The sequence below is a fragment of the Ovis aries genome, chromosome 4 (genome assembly GCF_016772045.2).
Source record: "Ovis aries strain OAR_USU_Benz2616 breed Rambouillet chromosome 4, ARS-UI_Ramb_v3.0, whole genome shotgun sequence".
NCBI classification, from domain to species: domain Eukaryota; kingdom Metazoa; phylum Chordata; class Mammalia; order Artiodactyla; family Bovidae; genus Ovis; species Ovis aries.
In genome coordinates, this window is record NC_056057.1 from 61,181,073 (window position 1) to 61,197,437 (window position 16,365).

Consider the following 16,365-nt stretch of genomic DNA (forward strand, 5'->3'; position numbering starts at 1 on the left):
GTGTATGACGCATGGTACATTTTCCCTTGCAAAAAGTATGCCAAACAGCCAAATGGGAAGTTAAAAAAAAAGGGGGGGGGGTCAAATGTTTAAAACTAGATAAAATAATCTTTCATGTTTGTGATTTGAATTTTTTTTTGGGGGGGGGGGCTTATGTTTTTGCCTTACTTTTTCTGTTTAATAGGCCACAGAGAATTTTTAGACCAAAATTCAAGGCAGGTGATTTTCTTATTATCAAATGAAAGTAGTATGTATAACTTTTAGGAACTAATAAAGGTACCTAAATGTAACATTCATTTTCTTTGCAGATTTCAAATTAAAGACGATTACTAACAAATATAGATTCATGCAGTCTTTTTCCCAACCAAGCCTGAAGCAGAATGAACCAGTGGCAAGAATACTTGCTCCTAGCAAGCAAATATACCAAAATTAACAAAATCTTCAAACTTCTAAAATACAGTCTATGATCAGTATTAGCAGCTCAATTGCTTATATACCCTCCAGAACTGCAGAATAAACTTTTAAGAATAAAATGACGAGATCATATTGTAAATATTATATTTCTCTCACTCACAAAGCTGTATGAGATATTTACTAGTTTTAATATGTATCCATAGGATTAGTACTCATATGGAGTACAACACGGAACAAGTGCAGAACTAAAGAAATAAGTCCATCTGAAAACAAAAGCACACATTTCTTAGGATTTAAAAATATTGCACATAATAAGGTTGCACAGAAATTACTGGCTGTTTTTATAAACAGAATGAGGTATTAGTCAATCTCTAAAGATGAGTGCAAAGAAGAAAAACCACACACACACAAAAATACATAAATCGACACTAAGATCGAGAGGGCCAACTAAGAAAGAAATGTGAAAAGATGTGTAAAACAGCTATGACTTCAACACTACAAAATCATTAGCCAGGGATCAAACAGATAACAATCTCTTGGCAATACTTCTGAAGCTTTCAACTGTCTTTTGGTGTTAAATAAGACTATGAGCAACACGATTATTTTCTTTACTCGAATTCTTCTGCATGGTTCTTATTAAACCATACTTTTTTCAAGCTTTCAGTGGAAATTAAACAAGATACTGCTTGTCATCCTTTGCTGAACAACTGAATTATACAGTTTCACATATATTTTGCAATCTAAGTCAGAGATGCCACAGAGCATGCAATTTTAAATTAGCAAAGGTTTCACTCCCCCAAAATAATTCATGTTCACACAATTTAAATCTAGAATAACTTTTAAAGTTTAACCTTTAAATATTTATCAGGCAAAGTCAATTCTTTCCTTGGTAATGATACTGGTCATGTTAATAAGCCCAAGGACAAGTAGAGAAAAAAAGACCAGGCAGAATTATAGTATCTTTTTGTAAAGAATATTTTCTAATCAGGGAAATTAATTAGCTATTGGTCTCCTAATTAAATGTTGCTGAATTGTCAAAAACAATTTAAATATATTTAATAGCTATATTAAGTTAAGTGAAATCATGCACTTGTCAAAACAGTTCACAAAAAAATTCTTTCTGCATCAAAGATACTGAAGAGGAGTCAACTAATTGGGTTTAATGAGAACAGAAAAAGAACCAACTACTGTCCTGAACAGTCAGTGTATGTAGTAACCATATTTCCTCTTCGTTGAGTGACAGTCCTACAGTGCTTGCTGGATCCATGGAATCTATTTTCAGTCTGTACTGTATGTCGATTGTTGGTGGTGTCAAAACCACTAAAAGAAAACATTTTCTCCATATCTTCAAACATGTCATCAAACAAACCACCTCCAAAAGAAAACTCCTGGAAATGGTGCCTTTGTCTACTGGAACCATCTTGGCGTGTCTGGAAGTGATTTTCAAAATGCTTCTTGGACCGAGTATTTTGGTTTTGACCAAAAAAATCAAAATCCTTAAATAAGTCATCAAAATTGAAGTTAAACGAGTGCTCAAAAGGACTTCCACTAGCTCTTTGTCCTTTACCATTAGTAAAAGCATTATGTCCAACTGTATCATATTCTTTCCGCCTATTAGCATCTGAGAGAGTTTCATATGCTGAAAAGAAATAAAAATACTTTAGTAACTGAAGAGAAACAAAATTACATATATCCAAGCCTTTTAAATTTATCTATTTTAGAAAAGATTTCATAGCACAAATAAAACCAAAGCCTACAAGCATAAGAGTAAAGTTAAGAGTCACAAAAGGCAGAGACTTTTTGTCTTTATCCACTGTATGCTATCAGCAGTTAGCACAATACCTGCTTCTAGTATCTATACAATAAATGTTAAATAAATGCTACCATTACTAAAAATAATTATATGGGCAACAATTTCAGAGTTATTCTTCATACTATTTGCGTAAAGTCACTACTTGCATTAAAGAATTTAATGAGCAAATTAAGAGGAATTCAGATTTTTCACCTCCTTACTAGCTGAAGTAAATGTTTAACTCCAACTCCCAGTTACCACCACCCAACAATTAACTACTGGAATGCTCAGGAGATGCAATCTGTTTCAGAATTAGTATTAAATCAAAACTTGTTTAACACTTTTCCTTTAAAGACAAATGTGGCTTTGAGATGTAGACCAAGTGAGGAAGAAAAAGAAAATGGCACTTAAAATCTATTTAATTTTTTTTATGCTCAATAGTTTTATATTTAATCTCCATATTTCATAAAAACTTTAAATTTGAAGTATCTAAAGTTCCCTCTAACATAGAAACAATAAGCAATTTTATAAATAATAAAAGAATGAAATAATACATTTTCAACATTTTTAGATCTGAATGCCCAAAAAAGTATATACTTCCATACATCCAGGATCAAAATGTTATAAGAAAACACCCTTGAGACTCTCACTACATTTACATATACATCCCACTTTACCTCTCATCTCCAACAAAACCTTCAAATATATACAAACTTCTTACCTTATCATTTTTCCTTTACTACTTAATACCTTTGAGACCTTGGAGATAGTCATTTACATACCTTCTGCAATCTCTCTGAATTTTGCTTCAGCATCAGGGCTCTTATTTTTATCAGGATGATATTTCATGGCCAACTTGTGAAAGGCCTTCTTGACTTGGCGCTCTGAGGCCGACTTTGGCACACCTAAGATATCATAGTAACTTTTGGAAGCCAAAATTAATTCTGTTATCATTAAAATGCAGATTGCAAAGATGAAAACTGATTGGGGAGTAGCCATTTCAATATCCTAAAAAAGAAAAGAAAAAAAATTATGCAACTAATCTTTAGATTTTTCTTTTAAAAGGAACTGAGTGAGCTTTTAGGATTTAAAGTACACTAATGCAGTACCAAAATGTTAAGCCTATATAGTGTATCTTGTACTTGTTTCCATGTTATTTAATTTGTACAGGCTTTACACTCCCTTAATTGGTAGTAATCTTCTTGAAAGCAAATATAATTCAACCAAATTGAGAAAAATCTTTCATGGCTTTGCCTTTCCACTAACACTCTGGCCATAAACAGATACAAAAATATTCAATAACGGATATTTGATCAGTTACTATCAAAGCCTCATTACATGCAAGCCTTGTAAAAAGGGTGGAAAATCAAAATACTTTCTGAAAGAATCCTAATATTCAAGAATGTATATTCTGCTGCTGCTGCTGCAAAGTCTCTTCAGTCGTGTCCGACTCTGTGCGACCCCATAGATGGCAGCCCACCAGGCTCCCCCAGCCCTGGTATTCTCCAGGCAAGAACACTGGAGTGGGTTGCCATTTCCTTCTCCAATGCATGAAAGTGAAGTCGCTCAGTCATGTCCGACTCTTCCCGACCCAATGGACTGCAGCCTACCAGGCTCCTCCACCCATGGGATTTTCCAGGCAAGAGTACTGGAGTTGGTTGCCATTGCCTTCTCCGATGTATATTCTAAAGGGGTTTAAAGAAATTGAATGGGAAAAAGTTCATTACCAAGGTAAATAGCTCCGTATGTCTAAATTAGTAGTAATCTTCCCTCCCTAAGAAACAGGCTTCCCAGATGGCTCAGTGGTAAAGAATCAGCCTGCGAAGCAGAAGACGCAGGTTCAATTCCTGGGTCGGGAAGAACCCGGAGAAGAAAATGGCAACCCACACCACAATTCTTGCCTGGAAAATCCTATGGGCAGAGAGAAGTGTGGTAGGCGACAGTCCACGGAGTTGCAGAAGAGTCCGACACAACTTAGTGACTCAACGGCAACAAAGAAATTTTCAGTTTTCATTTCGGTAAAAGGAGCCAAGGATTGCACTTAGAGAATCTCAATATCACAATAATATTGAAAACTCACCACAACAGAACGTAATCTCTTTAAAAAAAAAAAAAAAAAAAAAACTGTAAGAGCTCAAACATTTAATAGAAAAGCATGGATATATGTTTTGTTAAAAACTAGTAATTAACAAAATTTAGGATTTCTGCTAAGGTTGCCAAAAGAAAATGAACTTTCATTGTTTGTACTACAGATAAGATAAACTTACTTTCAAACTTCTCAGGAGTCATTAAACTATTTCTCTAACCTCAAAGAAGTTTCCACCTAGAATACAACTTGGAATTCTCGAGACTACAGATTAACTGGTTCGCGATTCAAAAAGAACTGATTCCGTTTTTTGAATATAACACGTCTGACGAAAGATACTCTGGTTTGTGGAAACTGTCTGCCTTGCTCTCCTGTGGCCCGTTTGGAGCGTAATTAGCAGACAGATCACTTCTTTCCAGAGAGTTAGTCACAGTCACGGGTACCAAGGATCAAGTACAGACTCCTGGTTAAACGAACACAAACCGAGCATGTACTGCGGCCGTTGCCAAAGGGCGGGTCTAACACTGGCAGAGAGGTACCTTCCTGGTTTAATAAACTTCATTTCACAGTTTCAAGGTGAATATCCCATACTTTCCTAGAAGACTGACTGCCTTATACTGACTCCTCATTCCTAAGAGGGACCAGGCAGACAGTCCCGGGGGTCTCTCTCCCCAGAGCCGGTGACTGCTTGGGCTAGACCGTCAGCCCTCACCCATACTCGCCCTAGCAGACCAGATGCAGCCATTGGGTTGAAGGGCTCGGAGTCCCACCCGGGGTCTGAGAAGAGCTGCCCGACGCCCGAGAAACCCAGCAGCACAACCCCACAACAAACCGCACTACGCTGTGTTTCTGCCATCACCTTTCCCCTATTATTTTCCTCAAGAACACCGGGCAGCCCGAAGCCCTAGCGGCGGTCGAAGAGGACACCGAGGCCTAACCCCCCTCCCCGAGACCTCGGCCTCGTCTCTCGTCCGCAACCTCCAGCTGCTGCTGCTCCTGACCGGCGACACTAACCAGCGACTCCACACGGCCGCTCGGCTCGGCCTTCACCCCGGCCTCAGCAGCTTCCGTGAGCCGATACGGGCCCACTGCCTCCTGTGCGCCGACCTCACACGCCTCTCACAGCCACCTTCTCGCACAGCCCGCTCCCCACTGGCTGGCGGGTAGCTGCGGGCGCCTAAACCTCAGGAGAAGACCTACACGAAACGCTTTTCTATTGGCTCCCGCCTCCCCACCTGACCCTGGCGCCCTACGCGCACGTGGAAAACTGTTGTTGCTGATCAGCCCATGCGTCACTTCCGGCTCCAACCCCCGAAAGGGCCGAACCAAAGCCGGCGGAAGCGGAAGTGAGTTCAGGGTTGCCGAGTCTTTCCACTCTACCTCGCCTGGCGCAGGCGCGATACCTCGGGCAGCAAGGACCTGCAGCTCCGCCTCGGTGAGGAAGTCCATCCTGTGCCCCTTGGCGGCTCGGGTCTCGTGTGGCTGCGCTGCAGCGATGCCCCGCTATTGCGCAGCGATTTGCTGTAAGAACCGCCGGGGACGAAATAATAAAGAGCGGAAGCTTAGTTTTTACCCGTAAGTCGCCCCTAACGCGGAAGCTTCAGCTTGCCTTTGGGTCGCTGTAGTGTGGCGTTTGGGGTTAGGGTTTGGCGTCTCTCCTGTCTGCTCTGTAAATTTGTCCTCGGTTCTCCGGGAGTGTTTGATTTCTGCGCAGGAGGAAGGCGCGAAGGCGCGAGTTGAGTCTATCTGGAAATGTTCTGACATTTCTAGGGAGGACGCTGGGCGTGTGGCGAGCCTTAGGGGTCTGTTGAGGGTATTAACAGCATTTTAAGCGGTAAAGTTTGAGCGATACTTCTGGTTTTCAGAGCGTTTCCCAACCTCCCCTGACCTCATTTCATTGAACAACGCTAGTGGACGTGAGTTTGAGTGAAGTCCCAAGAGTTGGTGATGGACAGGGAGGCCTGGCCTGCTGCAATTCATGGGGTCGCAAAGAATCGAACACGGCTGAGCGACTGAACTGAACGGAATCACTTCAGGTGCATCAAACGTGCCGAATGGGACGGTGCCCTCCAAGTTTATCTTACACCTCCTGTGAGTTAGGTCGCGTAGATGTTATTCCATTTTCTCCTGAGAAAACTGAGGCTTTTCAGAAAAGATCAGGTAACTTGAAAGTTTTGTGGCAGAGGCGGAATTATAATCTGTCACCTGCTCAGGGCTCTAGATAATTCTTCATTCATACAGAGAGCAGGTAAGTAAGGGCTAACAGATTTTCCCCCCTCTCCCAACGTAGAGCGTTCCTAGGAAGCCTTTTCTAAGCGAGGAAGCAATTGGTTTTATTTCGTAAAAGCGAAAAATTTGTTTGGGCCCTAATACCTGTTAGACCTAACTTTTCCTAAAAGTGAAGTGGCAGAAAGCGTACTCTGGAAAAGTAGGGAATATTCCACTTTATTCCAAATTACTGTATGTATTCCAAATAACTGTAGCCACGAAATATTTTTTTGTGGAACCCCAAAAGTACTCATTTTTATTTGGAACAATAGAGAAGTATTGTGTACTACTTATTAGTAAGAGACGCGGCTCCAAAGCCAGATTTAGGTTGAAATCCTGGCTCCATCTCTTTGAAGCTGAACGACCTGTAAATTATTTAACCCTGCTACCTAAGACCTTCCATCTGTAAAGTGGGCACGTTAATAGTACCGAATTCACACGTAGCGTCTAAAAACATAAAATAGCACTTGGCATTCATAACATGCTTCGTGTTTGTGAAAAATCAACGTGTTTAAACTATTTCTATAATTTCCTATATTTCTTATGTGAAAGTGTTTGTCGCTCAGTTGTGTCCAACTCTTTGCGACCCGTGGACTGTAGCCCACCAGGCTCCTCTGTCCATGGAATTCTAAATAATTTAGCTCTAATGTGAGTGTCTCAAGTTTCACTAGCTATTTTGTGAAGCTTTTTTGACTTTAGACCTAAAGCTTGTCGTTCATTAATGACTCAGCTGCTTTCCCTTATCTTACCTAATGAAAAAAAAAAAAAACCCCAAAAACTGATAACTCCAAATGATTCGCACTATGTGCCATATTTCCAGAATTATCTTCCCTGAAGCCCTTCCACAGGTTGCAGAGATATTTTAGGGGGATAAACATACTCTGGTATATGAATATCACTGGCTCTGAGGAGGTTTGTAGCAAAGAATCATGTTGAACTTAACACCATATTTCCCATATTTATTTGGCCTTGGATTTGGGGGGCTCATAACCTCAGACTAGGACTTCTTTAGTCTTGTGGACTGCATAGTTATTATTTTTAAGGAGAGAAAAATAATAATGCCAGAGAAAGTCAATTATAGATTTTTATTCCTCAAAATGTGAATTTACTGGAAATGGAACTTTTTATTGACTTTTTAAAATTTTATGTGTTCAGTCCGCTAATAGCATCCAACTTGAAGAATTTTCTTACTGACACTGTCGCGTTCTGCAAAATAAGTTTATATTAATTAGGAAATTCAATGAATATAGTGTTCAGTTTATACCAATGATTATTCTAAGTCCTCTGAAAGTAAAATTCTTTTTGCCACTAAATGCCTTTTCTCATTATGCTTATCATATTTATAATATAAGTTACTGATATATGTAAGGTTAAAAACTTTTCAAACTGTGTATGAATATTGTATCAATGCTAAAAAACTTCCAAAAGCAGATAATATGATTTTTTTCCTATGGAATGATATCAGCATTAAAAATTATTTCCATCAAAGCACCCAGACTCTTTTCATCTAGCATCTTACTAAGTTATCAATATTTATTTTTTATAAGATCTTACTACTACAAAGCATAAATGGTTGTAACTGGGAGAAATGTTTAACAGCTGCTGCTTGTATGAGAACCTTTTGTTACTGCTTTTTAAAAATAGGAAATTATTATATAGTATGTGTCTTGGCCTGTGTTCCTATAAAATTTTCAAAAAAAAATATGAATCACTGTTGCTTAGTGCAAACCTGTTTACACTGGTAGAATAAAGTTTTCTGTCAAATTCTGCAGCAAGTCCAAATTTTACCCTAAAACATGTAGTGTGTTAGAGCCAACTCTGAATATCCAGGCTATTTGGTACAAGAACAATATATATAAAGAGCTCTCTTGCCATTCTCTGTCTTTTCTATTTGTTTCCTATTATAAAATATGAGTCTGCCCTCTTAACATGTTTAGTTCACTTTCAGAACTTGAATACTTGAATTTTAGAGTTCCCAAACCACTGGCTAAAGAATATCGGACTTTTGGACTCAGAGGGAGAAGGAGAGGGTGGGATCATTTGGGAGAATGGCATTCTAACATGTATACTATCATGTAAGAATTGAATCGCCAGTCTATGTCTGACGCAGGATACAGCATGCTTGGGGCTGGTGCATGGGGATGACCCACAGAGATGTTATGGGGAAGGAGGTGGGAGGGGGGTGCATGTTTGGGAACACATGTAAGAATTAAAGATTTAAAAAAAAAAAGAAGACGACTAGAAATGTTGGGCTAGATTACAGATGGTTGGAATTGAGGCTGATTTCAGTAAAGAAAATGGAATATTAGTAGTTTTATAAGATATAGTATTCATTTTATGTTAGCTAAACCATTTTTTGAATTAACATCTCCTTATTTTAAAAATATTAATATAAAAGCCTTAGGTTTAATTCTTCTTACAGACAGGAAACGGTTTGTTATATTACTATGAAGTATATTTGAATAGGACTTTTTAGTTAACAAAACTCTTACCTAGTTCTACAGACTATACAACAGAATGAAAAAGAAACATAATCCATAGAAAATATGAATAGACTTTATCCTTTGTAGTAACATATATGTTTTACTTGAAGGGACCCTGGGTTATGTTTTACAAACCAGTCTTCTCAGACAAAAGCTTTGGCTACACATCTCATATCTTAGCTTTCTTTGCTGCAGAGATGATATGACAGTAGTTGTCATGAAGATGCTATTGTATGGTAGGAATGGTTGTCTTGTCTTTGTGGCCCTTAGGTTACCCCTATATACAGGTCTGGAGTTTGGCATTATTGTTAAAATATAGCAAAATTTTCCTTTTTTTAATTTCAGGTTTCCTCTCCATGACAAAGAAAGACTTGAAAAATGGTTAAAGAATATGAAACGAGATTCATGGGTTCCAAGTAAATACCAGTTCCTGTGTAGTGACCATTTTACTCCTGACTCTCTTGACATCAGATGGGGTATTCGCTATTTGAAACAAACTGCAATTCCAACAATATTTTCTTTGCCTGAAGACAATCAGGTATTGGAGGCAGGGAGTAGGGGAGAAGGGGCTAATACTGATTATGGTGGCAGATTATAGGGTGGCAGGTAATCAGGAAGAGGGGAGGAGAGTGAAAAATAACTGTTGGGAAAACACATACTTGAGAAAGGAAAACTAATGTGTACTTTTACTGAAAGTGATAATTTTTTAATAAACCATTCTGAAGCATGGCTTAAGAGGAGCCAAAGATAACACATACATTAATTATCAGGTTGAGTTTTTAATGTAAATTAATGATCTAAGATTTTTTTACTAGTCTTATGAATGATCTGAGATTTTTCTTCATATATTGATTATGCATAATTTAAAAAAAAAATGCTTTCACATATATTTTGAGCTGTTACATACTGAAAACATTTTTTAACTGAATAAATTTGTTTGGCCAGTATACTACTCAAAGTTGTACTGAAATAGTCAGCACTATCTAATAAGAGGATAAAGCCTAGTAAGGACATCTTTTTTAGAATTTGAAAATGTTATTTTATAGGAGAAAGATCCTTCCAAAAAAAAATCTCAGAAGAAAAAATTGAAAAGTGAGAAAGAAGTATGCCTAAAAGCCAAGTCAGAAGAATCTTTTGCATCAAATGAGCCAAAGAAGCATCCAGTTAATACAGATCTCCTCCCTGAACATGCAGAATTACTTGAATCATCTGCCTTGGTAAAGCCACCAGATCCAAAAGCAGAAAGTGTGCAAAGTAACATATTAACTCTTAGTCTAGTTAAACAAGATACCAGAAAACCAGAATCTACCTTGGAAACATCAGTTAACCAAGACATGGGTATAGGTGGTTTTCACACATCATTTGAGAATCTAAGTTCTACAACTATTACTTTGACAACTTCAAATTTAGAGGGCATTCAGCAGCCTTTAGAAACCCAAGAAGTGATTGAAATAACTACTAATCATCTTGCTAACCCACACTTTACAAATAATTCTGTGGAAATTAAGTCAGCACAGGAAAATCCATTCATATTCAGCACAGTTACTCAAACAGTTGAAGAATTAAACACAGATAAAGAATCCATTATTGCCATTTTTGTACCTACAGAAAATTCCAAACCTGCAATTAGCTCTTTTATACCTGCCCCCAAAGAAACAGTGGAAATGGAAGAAGATATAGACATTGAAGACTCATATAAGGATGTAGACTATGAGACAGAAGTTTTACAGATTGAGCATTCTTACTGCAGACAAGATGTAAATAAGGAACATCTTTGGCAGAAAGTGTCTAAACTACATTCAAAGATAACTCTTCTTGAGTTACAGGAACAACAAACTCTAGGGAGATTGAAGTCTTTGGAAGCTCTTATAAGGCAGCTAAAACAGGAAAACTGGCTATCTGAAGAAAATGTCAAGATTATAGAAAACCATTTCACAACGTATGAAGTTACTATGATGTAGATTAAGAGGTTTCCAAGTTTGTGACTTTCATGTAAGATTTCTGTTAGCCAAACCAAATTCTGTGTAAAGTGAACTTTTTCCTGTGTAAAGTTCTTAACCTTAATGAAGCTAAGCAAGTGCTCTAATGTTATGAACTGCATCCTATTATTATTATGCTCATTTTCTGAAAACAACTCAAGAGTTGTTGGGTAGATGACATTTCATTGCTTGTTAACTTTCCAAATTTAAAGTAAAAACATAGTGAATAAGTAATATGATTCAGTCATAAAATGAGAGAACACGGATATGGTAAACAAGAGCCCAGAATAGAAGTCAGGTTCCAGAATCAGTCCTGATTGTACCACTGAGGTGTGTCTTGGACAAGTTACTTATTAAGATTGAGTCCCAGTCTCTTAATTTGTAGAAGGAGGGCACTTAACTAGATCTTACATAGTCTGTTTCTTTATAGTTTCTTCCCTTTCTAGAAGATACTTTTAATAGAAAAAGTTTTCTGTATGATAATCTTACACAAAAGTAGATGCTGGCTAGAATTTTCTATTACCTGTTAAATTCTTCCCAATATGTATTAAATTCTGTGTTGCTTGACCTTTGGGCTGTAATTTTTTGCATTATACAGCTTCCCTGATGGCTCAAGCAGTAAAGAATCCACCTGCAATGCAGGAGAGCCATGTTTGATCCCTGGGTCATGACGATCCCCTGGAGAAGGGAGTGGCAACCCACTCCAGTATTCTTGCCTAGAGAATCCCATGAACAGAGAGGAGCCTGGAGGTCTGCAGTTCATGGGGTCACAAAGAGTTGGACATGACTGAGCGACTAATAGTTTTTGTATTTTACTGGAAAATACTCCTGTTAGGTTTTATTCCAGTTGAACTAAAATAAGGAATCAACCATTGGCCTAATTTTTAGGAGAGGTACTTTAAACTTGAAAGAATATGTACCTTATATGTAGCTGACCATCATAGTACACAGTTATTTAAACTCGACACCCTGCAATAAAGTTATTTTTATAAATCAAAAATTTCAATGAGGTTAATTTTTTAAATATTTTTTAGGAATTAACAGTTTGTATCTATTTAAAACGTATAACCTTTAAATGTGTGCATGTGTCATTTTAAAATTCCAGAATAATAGCTTAATTCTTATACCTTCCCACTTAACATGTATTTTATTAAAAGAAATTATAGATAGGTGGTGATGACCATGGCTTTCCAGGTGGTGCAATGATGAAGAATCTGCCTGCCAGTGCAGGAGATGCAGGTTGATCCCTGGGTTGGAAAGATCCCCTGAAGTAGGAAATGACAACCCACTCCAGTATTCTTGCCTAAAAAATTCCTTGGACAGAGTAGCCTGATAGGCCCATGGGGTTGCAAACAGCTGGACGCGACTGAGCACGCGCACATGGTAATGACCTTAGGGAGACAACTAAGAAAGAGAGGAAGGGTGGTTTTTTTTTATTTCTGTAAGGTAATAAATGGGTTTTGGTGCTGAAAAATAGGACGTGCTCAATAAATAATTGACTACATAGCAGATAGTATTTTAATTGTTTTTCTAAGTCAATGATTATTTGGGGTTATATTTCACTTAGTTTTTTAAGCTAATTAATTAGTATTATATGAATGTGTGTCAGCTCATTATACAAAAGTTGATCAGAGGTGTCCTTATAACCATGGGGGGGGAAATGTAACATTTTTGCATAAATTATGTACATATAATTAATAAAGTTGATATATTAAGTTCTGTTTTGATAATATTTAAAATACATACTCAATGTAAATAGCCCTTTTAAGTCATTATAAAGTGTTATACATTATAGTTATTTTCTATTTATAGTTTACTCAGGAATAATTTAGGAGAAGGCAGTGGCACCCCACTCTGAAGGAGCCTGGTAGGCTGCAGTCCATGGGGTCACTAAGAGTCAGACATGACTGAACAACTTCACTTTCACTTTTCTCTTTCATGCATTGGAGAAGGAAATGGCAGCCCACTCCAGTGTTCTTGCCTGGAGAATCCCAGGGATGGTGGAGCCTGATGGGCTGCCGTCTGTAGGGTCCCACAGAGTCGGACACGATTGAAGCGACTTAGCAGCAGCAGCAGGAATAATTTAGGAGAAGGCAGTGGCACCCCATTCCAGTACTCTAGCCTGGAAAATCCCATGGACAGAGGAGCCTAGTGGGCTGCAGTCCATGGGGTCGCTAAGAGTCTAACACGACTGAGCGACTTTACTTTCCCTTTTCACTTTCATGCATTGAAGGAAATGGCAACCCATTCCAGTGTTTTTGCCTGGAGAACCCCAGGGACGGGGGAGCCTGGTGGCTACTGTCTATGGGGTCGCACAGAGTCAGACACGACTGAAGTGACTTAGCAGCAGCAGCAGGGATAATTTAAACTAGTTGTATTTCTTTAAACTACTATATTACAAGTATCTAAGATACTCTTGTATATTCTGTTCAGAATGTTCCAGCCTAACTCAGTTAGCTGTTAAATTTTATTTGGGGGTTTTGACCAACTTTGTTTCTTACTTGGATTATTATAGGAACCTCTTAACTAATAGTACCTATATTTTGGATCTCTGCTTTTGTATCTTCCTGGAGTCTACTGTTAAGTTTTTTACCTAAACTCTACATCTAGCTGTATCACCTGTGTACCACTTAATTTTCCTAGCTCAGAAATCGGTAATCACCCTTTAATACTTACAGAATAAAGAAAAACTTGTTTCCATCATGTATATAATCCTCTGTGATTCTGTTCATCCTGTGTTCTAGCCATACTCGAATTCTTAGCATTTCTCAAACATGCTGACTTTGTCTTTCTGCTTATTTTATTCTTTAAATTCAACCAGTTAAAATTACATTTCAGCTTTGTGGGAATATCATCCCTTTTACCAATCAAAATTGTTTTTCCTTTGTTTCTACAGGGTTTGTATTATAACACTGTAGCAGTTTTTACACGTTTTTTAAATTAATTTTTATTGAAGTATAGTTGCTTTTGTTTATCCTTTTTTTAATATCATGATGTTACGGCTTTCTGTTCAACTTGACTATGTTTTTTTTTTTTTTTTAAATTCTAGTGTTAATTGAATAAATGAAAGTACAGCTTTTAAGGATCAAAGAGACGTGTTAACATGGGATGGGGGAAGGTTATGTGATGAAGTAAAAAGTAAAAGCAGACGAGAGAGTCCCTGGCTTCATAGCCAGGGCTCATCTTCACTTTTGTTTCATTGATAATGTAATATTCACTCAATAAAGGTTTGGATGAATATTCTGAATTTGCCTCCTTAGAATTTCTTATTATTTAAAATAAAGAACCTTCTTAACAAATACGTCCTTCATACCTTGAGAATGTTCAGGGAAGGATATTGATCTTCATATAGTCTTTGAAACATTCTATGTTTCCAGTGGACAGTACAATTTACCAGTTATGTGCTATGCCACCTATTAATTGATTTTTGTTGTCGAAGGCTATCCCCACCACAAACTATTTCCTCTCTTCTATCCCAGGTAATTAGAAAGGATATTAAGTCTAAGCTGTGTATCTTCATGCCTACACTTCAGGGTGATTGGTAAGTCAAATTTAAAAAGATTTCATCATAAATAATACATGGCATTGATCTAAACATCAAGCAGGAAATTTTTCTGCATACTTTTGATCTTGAAAAAAATGAGTCATCCATCGAGAGTTGGAATATTGATGTGCAGATTAATTTTACTATTACTAGCTAAATTGAACAGTTCTGTCAACTAATTTGGTGTTCAAGTACATGCTTTTTTCTTTTTTAGATTATACTATTTTGTTTTTCTGTGGATGAGGTGAGTGGGTTAAAACAGCTGTCAGGGAAAAAGCTATAGAGAAAGGTAAGTGTGGAGATATTGACCAAGATGCATTTGTGTTAGAGAAACTTTCTTCAAGGAATGGTCTGTTTCATTTATCACTTTTAACCTGTTCACCACCCTCTGTTTTTTTGGTTGCTTGACCACCTTATTTCCAGTGAACTCTTCCTCCATTCCTTCTCAGCCACCTCATTTCCATGGTAAGTTGTAGACCTTTGTCATTTCCAGTACTTGAATCCGCTTTGAAAATTGTCAACTTCAAGCTCTTCATTCTGACCACCAGCTTCTATTCTTTAGCATAGTTTTTGGAACATCTTGCATTGCAACCAACCTTTTCCATGAAGGATCGAACCCAGGTCTCCCGCGTTACAGGCAGATTCTTTACAATCTGAACCACCAGGGAATGAGGCCTACCTATATTGGGGAGGGCAATCTGCTTTACTCTCTCTACTCATTCAAATGTTAATCTCACTCAGAAACACACACAGATTGACCCAGAATAACATTAAACCAAATATCTCAGCACTCTGTGGCTCAGCCAGGTTGACACATTAACTGTTAGAGGTAGCAATAGAAAACCAACACTATCCCCCTTCTGTATTCACCTCCGTCCTTACTCTGATGCTGTGAACCATCATAACTACTCTCCAGTAAAACCTTAAACAGGATTGATTCCCTGTCTATGGTTCTCACTTGCCTAAACTCCATCTCGTTGAATTCAAATACCTGTCTGCCTTTGGTACATCAGAGTAGTTAGACTTAGCTGGAGGAGATCACGTCAGTGGACAGGCTTAATTCCACGTTCATATCCAGAAACCCCAAGTGGACCCAGCAGCATTATTGTATTTCTCAAATGAGTTCATATCTCCAGTGTGATTCTCCCTCACACTGCTCCCTTCGTCTCCTACTACCCCTTCCTACTCTCCCAAGGTGAGGATCCCATCTCCTGCTTCACTGAAAAAAACTCCGAAACACCTCTATAAACCAAAGTAGACTGTTACACAGTAGTAGTTGAATGAACTACATGTACATGTATCAACATGACTGCTCAAATTATGTGAAAAAGGTAAATTGCAAAACGTCTGACAACAGTCTACCATGTGCTGTGCTCTGCTCTGCTCTGCTTAGTCTCTCAGTTGTGTCCAAATCTTGCGACCTGGTGGACTACCCCACCAGGCTCCTCTGTCCGTAGAAATTCTCCAGGCAAGAATGCTGGAGTGGGTTGCCATATCCTCCAGGGGATCTTCCCAACCCAGGGAACAGTCTACTACTTAATTAAATTTTTAAAATACACAAAACAGTAACATGGTGCTTATGTTTACATTCCAGCATAAAAGAAACACACCAACTTCAGGATAATGATTACTTCTCAGGAGGCAAGAAGGGGTGACGGTGGAGAGACTAAGAGAAAAGTGAGGAGCTGAATAAAGATGACAAATTTTGTTACCCATTTAAATAATAGGTACAGGTCTACTATTTTTTTAAATGTTTCAGAATTTAAAATTACATATTTTACTTGAAATGACAGAAGACT

The 16,365-nt window shown here is 37.9% G+C and overlaps 2 protein-coding genes across 5 annotated transcripts; one reads left to right on the plus strand and one right to left on the minus strand.

Moving 5' to 3' along the window:
- Nucleotides 1–541: 541 nt before the first annotated feature.
- On the minus strand, nt 542–5,446 carry DNAJB9 (DnaJ heat shock protein family (Hsp40) member B9). Its single transcript, XM_004007886.5, has 3 exons — nt 5,307–5,446; nt 2,989–3,214; nt 542–2,053 (listed from the first exon to the last, which is right to left on the minus strand). The coding sequence occupies exons 2-3, from the start codon at nt 3,203–3,205 to the stop codon at nt 1,599–1,601; spliced, it is 672 nt and encodes a 223-aa protein (XP_004007935.1). The 5' UTR covers nt 3,206–3,214; nt 5,307–5,446; the 3' UTR covers nt 542–1,598.
- A 236-nt stretch (nt 5,447–5,682) lies between these two features.
- THAP5 (THAP domain containing 5) lies at nt 5,683–14,269 on the plus strand. 4 transcript variants are annotated; one of them, XM_042248582.2, is made up of 3 exons: nt 5,683–5,727; nt 9,389–9,581; nt 10,090–14,269. In XM_042248582.2, the coding sequence occupies exons 2-3, from the start codon at nt 9,435–9,437 to the stop codon at nt 11,002–11,004; spliced, it is 1,062 nt and encodes a 353-aa protein (XP_042104516.1). In that variant the 5' UTR covers nt 5,683–5,727; nt 9,389–9,434; the 3' UTR covers nt 11,005–14,269. The 4 variants fall into 4 exon arrangements, with proteins under 4 accessions (XP_042104516.1, XP_004007936.2, XP_027824419.1 ...); XM_004007887.5 differs by having other exon boundaries at nt 5,699–5,867; XM_027968618.3 differs by having other exon boundaries at nt 5,699–5,815.
- The last annotated feature ends 2,096 nt before the right edge of the window (nt 14,270–16,365 follow it).

Excerpts from the sequence above, each read along its gene's own strand:
- DNAJB9 (XM_004007886.5), bottom strand. The coding sequence starts at position 3,205 with ATGGCTACTCCCCAATCAGTTTTCATCTTTGCAATCTGCATTTTAATG. Across the intron at positions 2,054-2,988 it reads ATTCAGAGAGATTGCAGAAG|CATATGAAACTCTCTCAGAT; the intron begins GTATGTAAATGA and ends ATTTCTTTTCAG.
- THAP5 (XM_004007887.5), top strand. The coding sequence starts at position 5,788 with ATGCCCCGCTATTGCGCAGCGATTTGCTGTAAGAACCGCCGGGGACGA. Across the intron at positions 5,868-9,388 it reads CGGAAGCTTAGTTTTTACCC|GTTTCCTCTCCATGACAAAG; the intron begins GTAAGTCGCCCC and ends TTTTAATTTCAG. Across the intron at positions 9,582-10,089 it reads CTTTGCCTGAAGACAATCAG|GAGAAAGATCCTTCCAAAAA; the intron begins GTATTGGAGGCA and ends GTTATTTTATAG.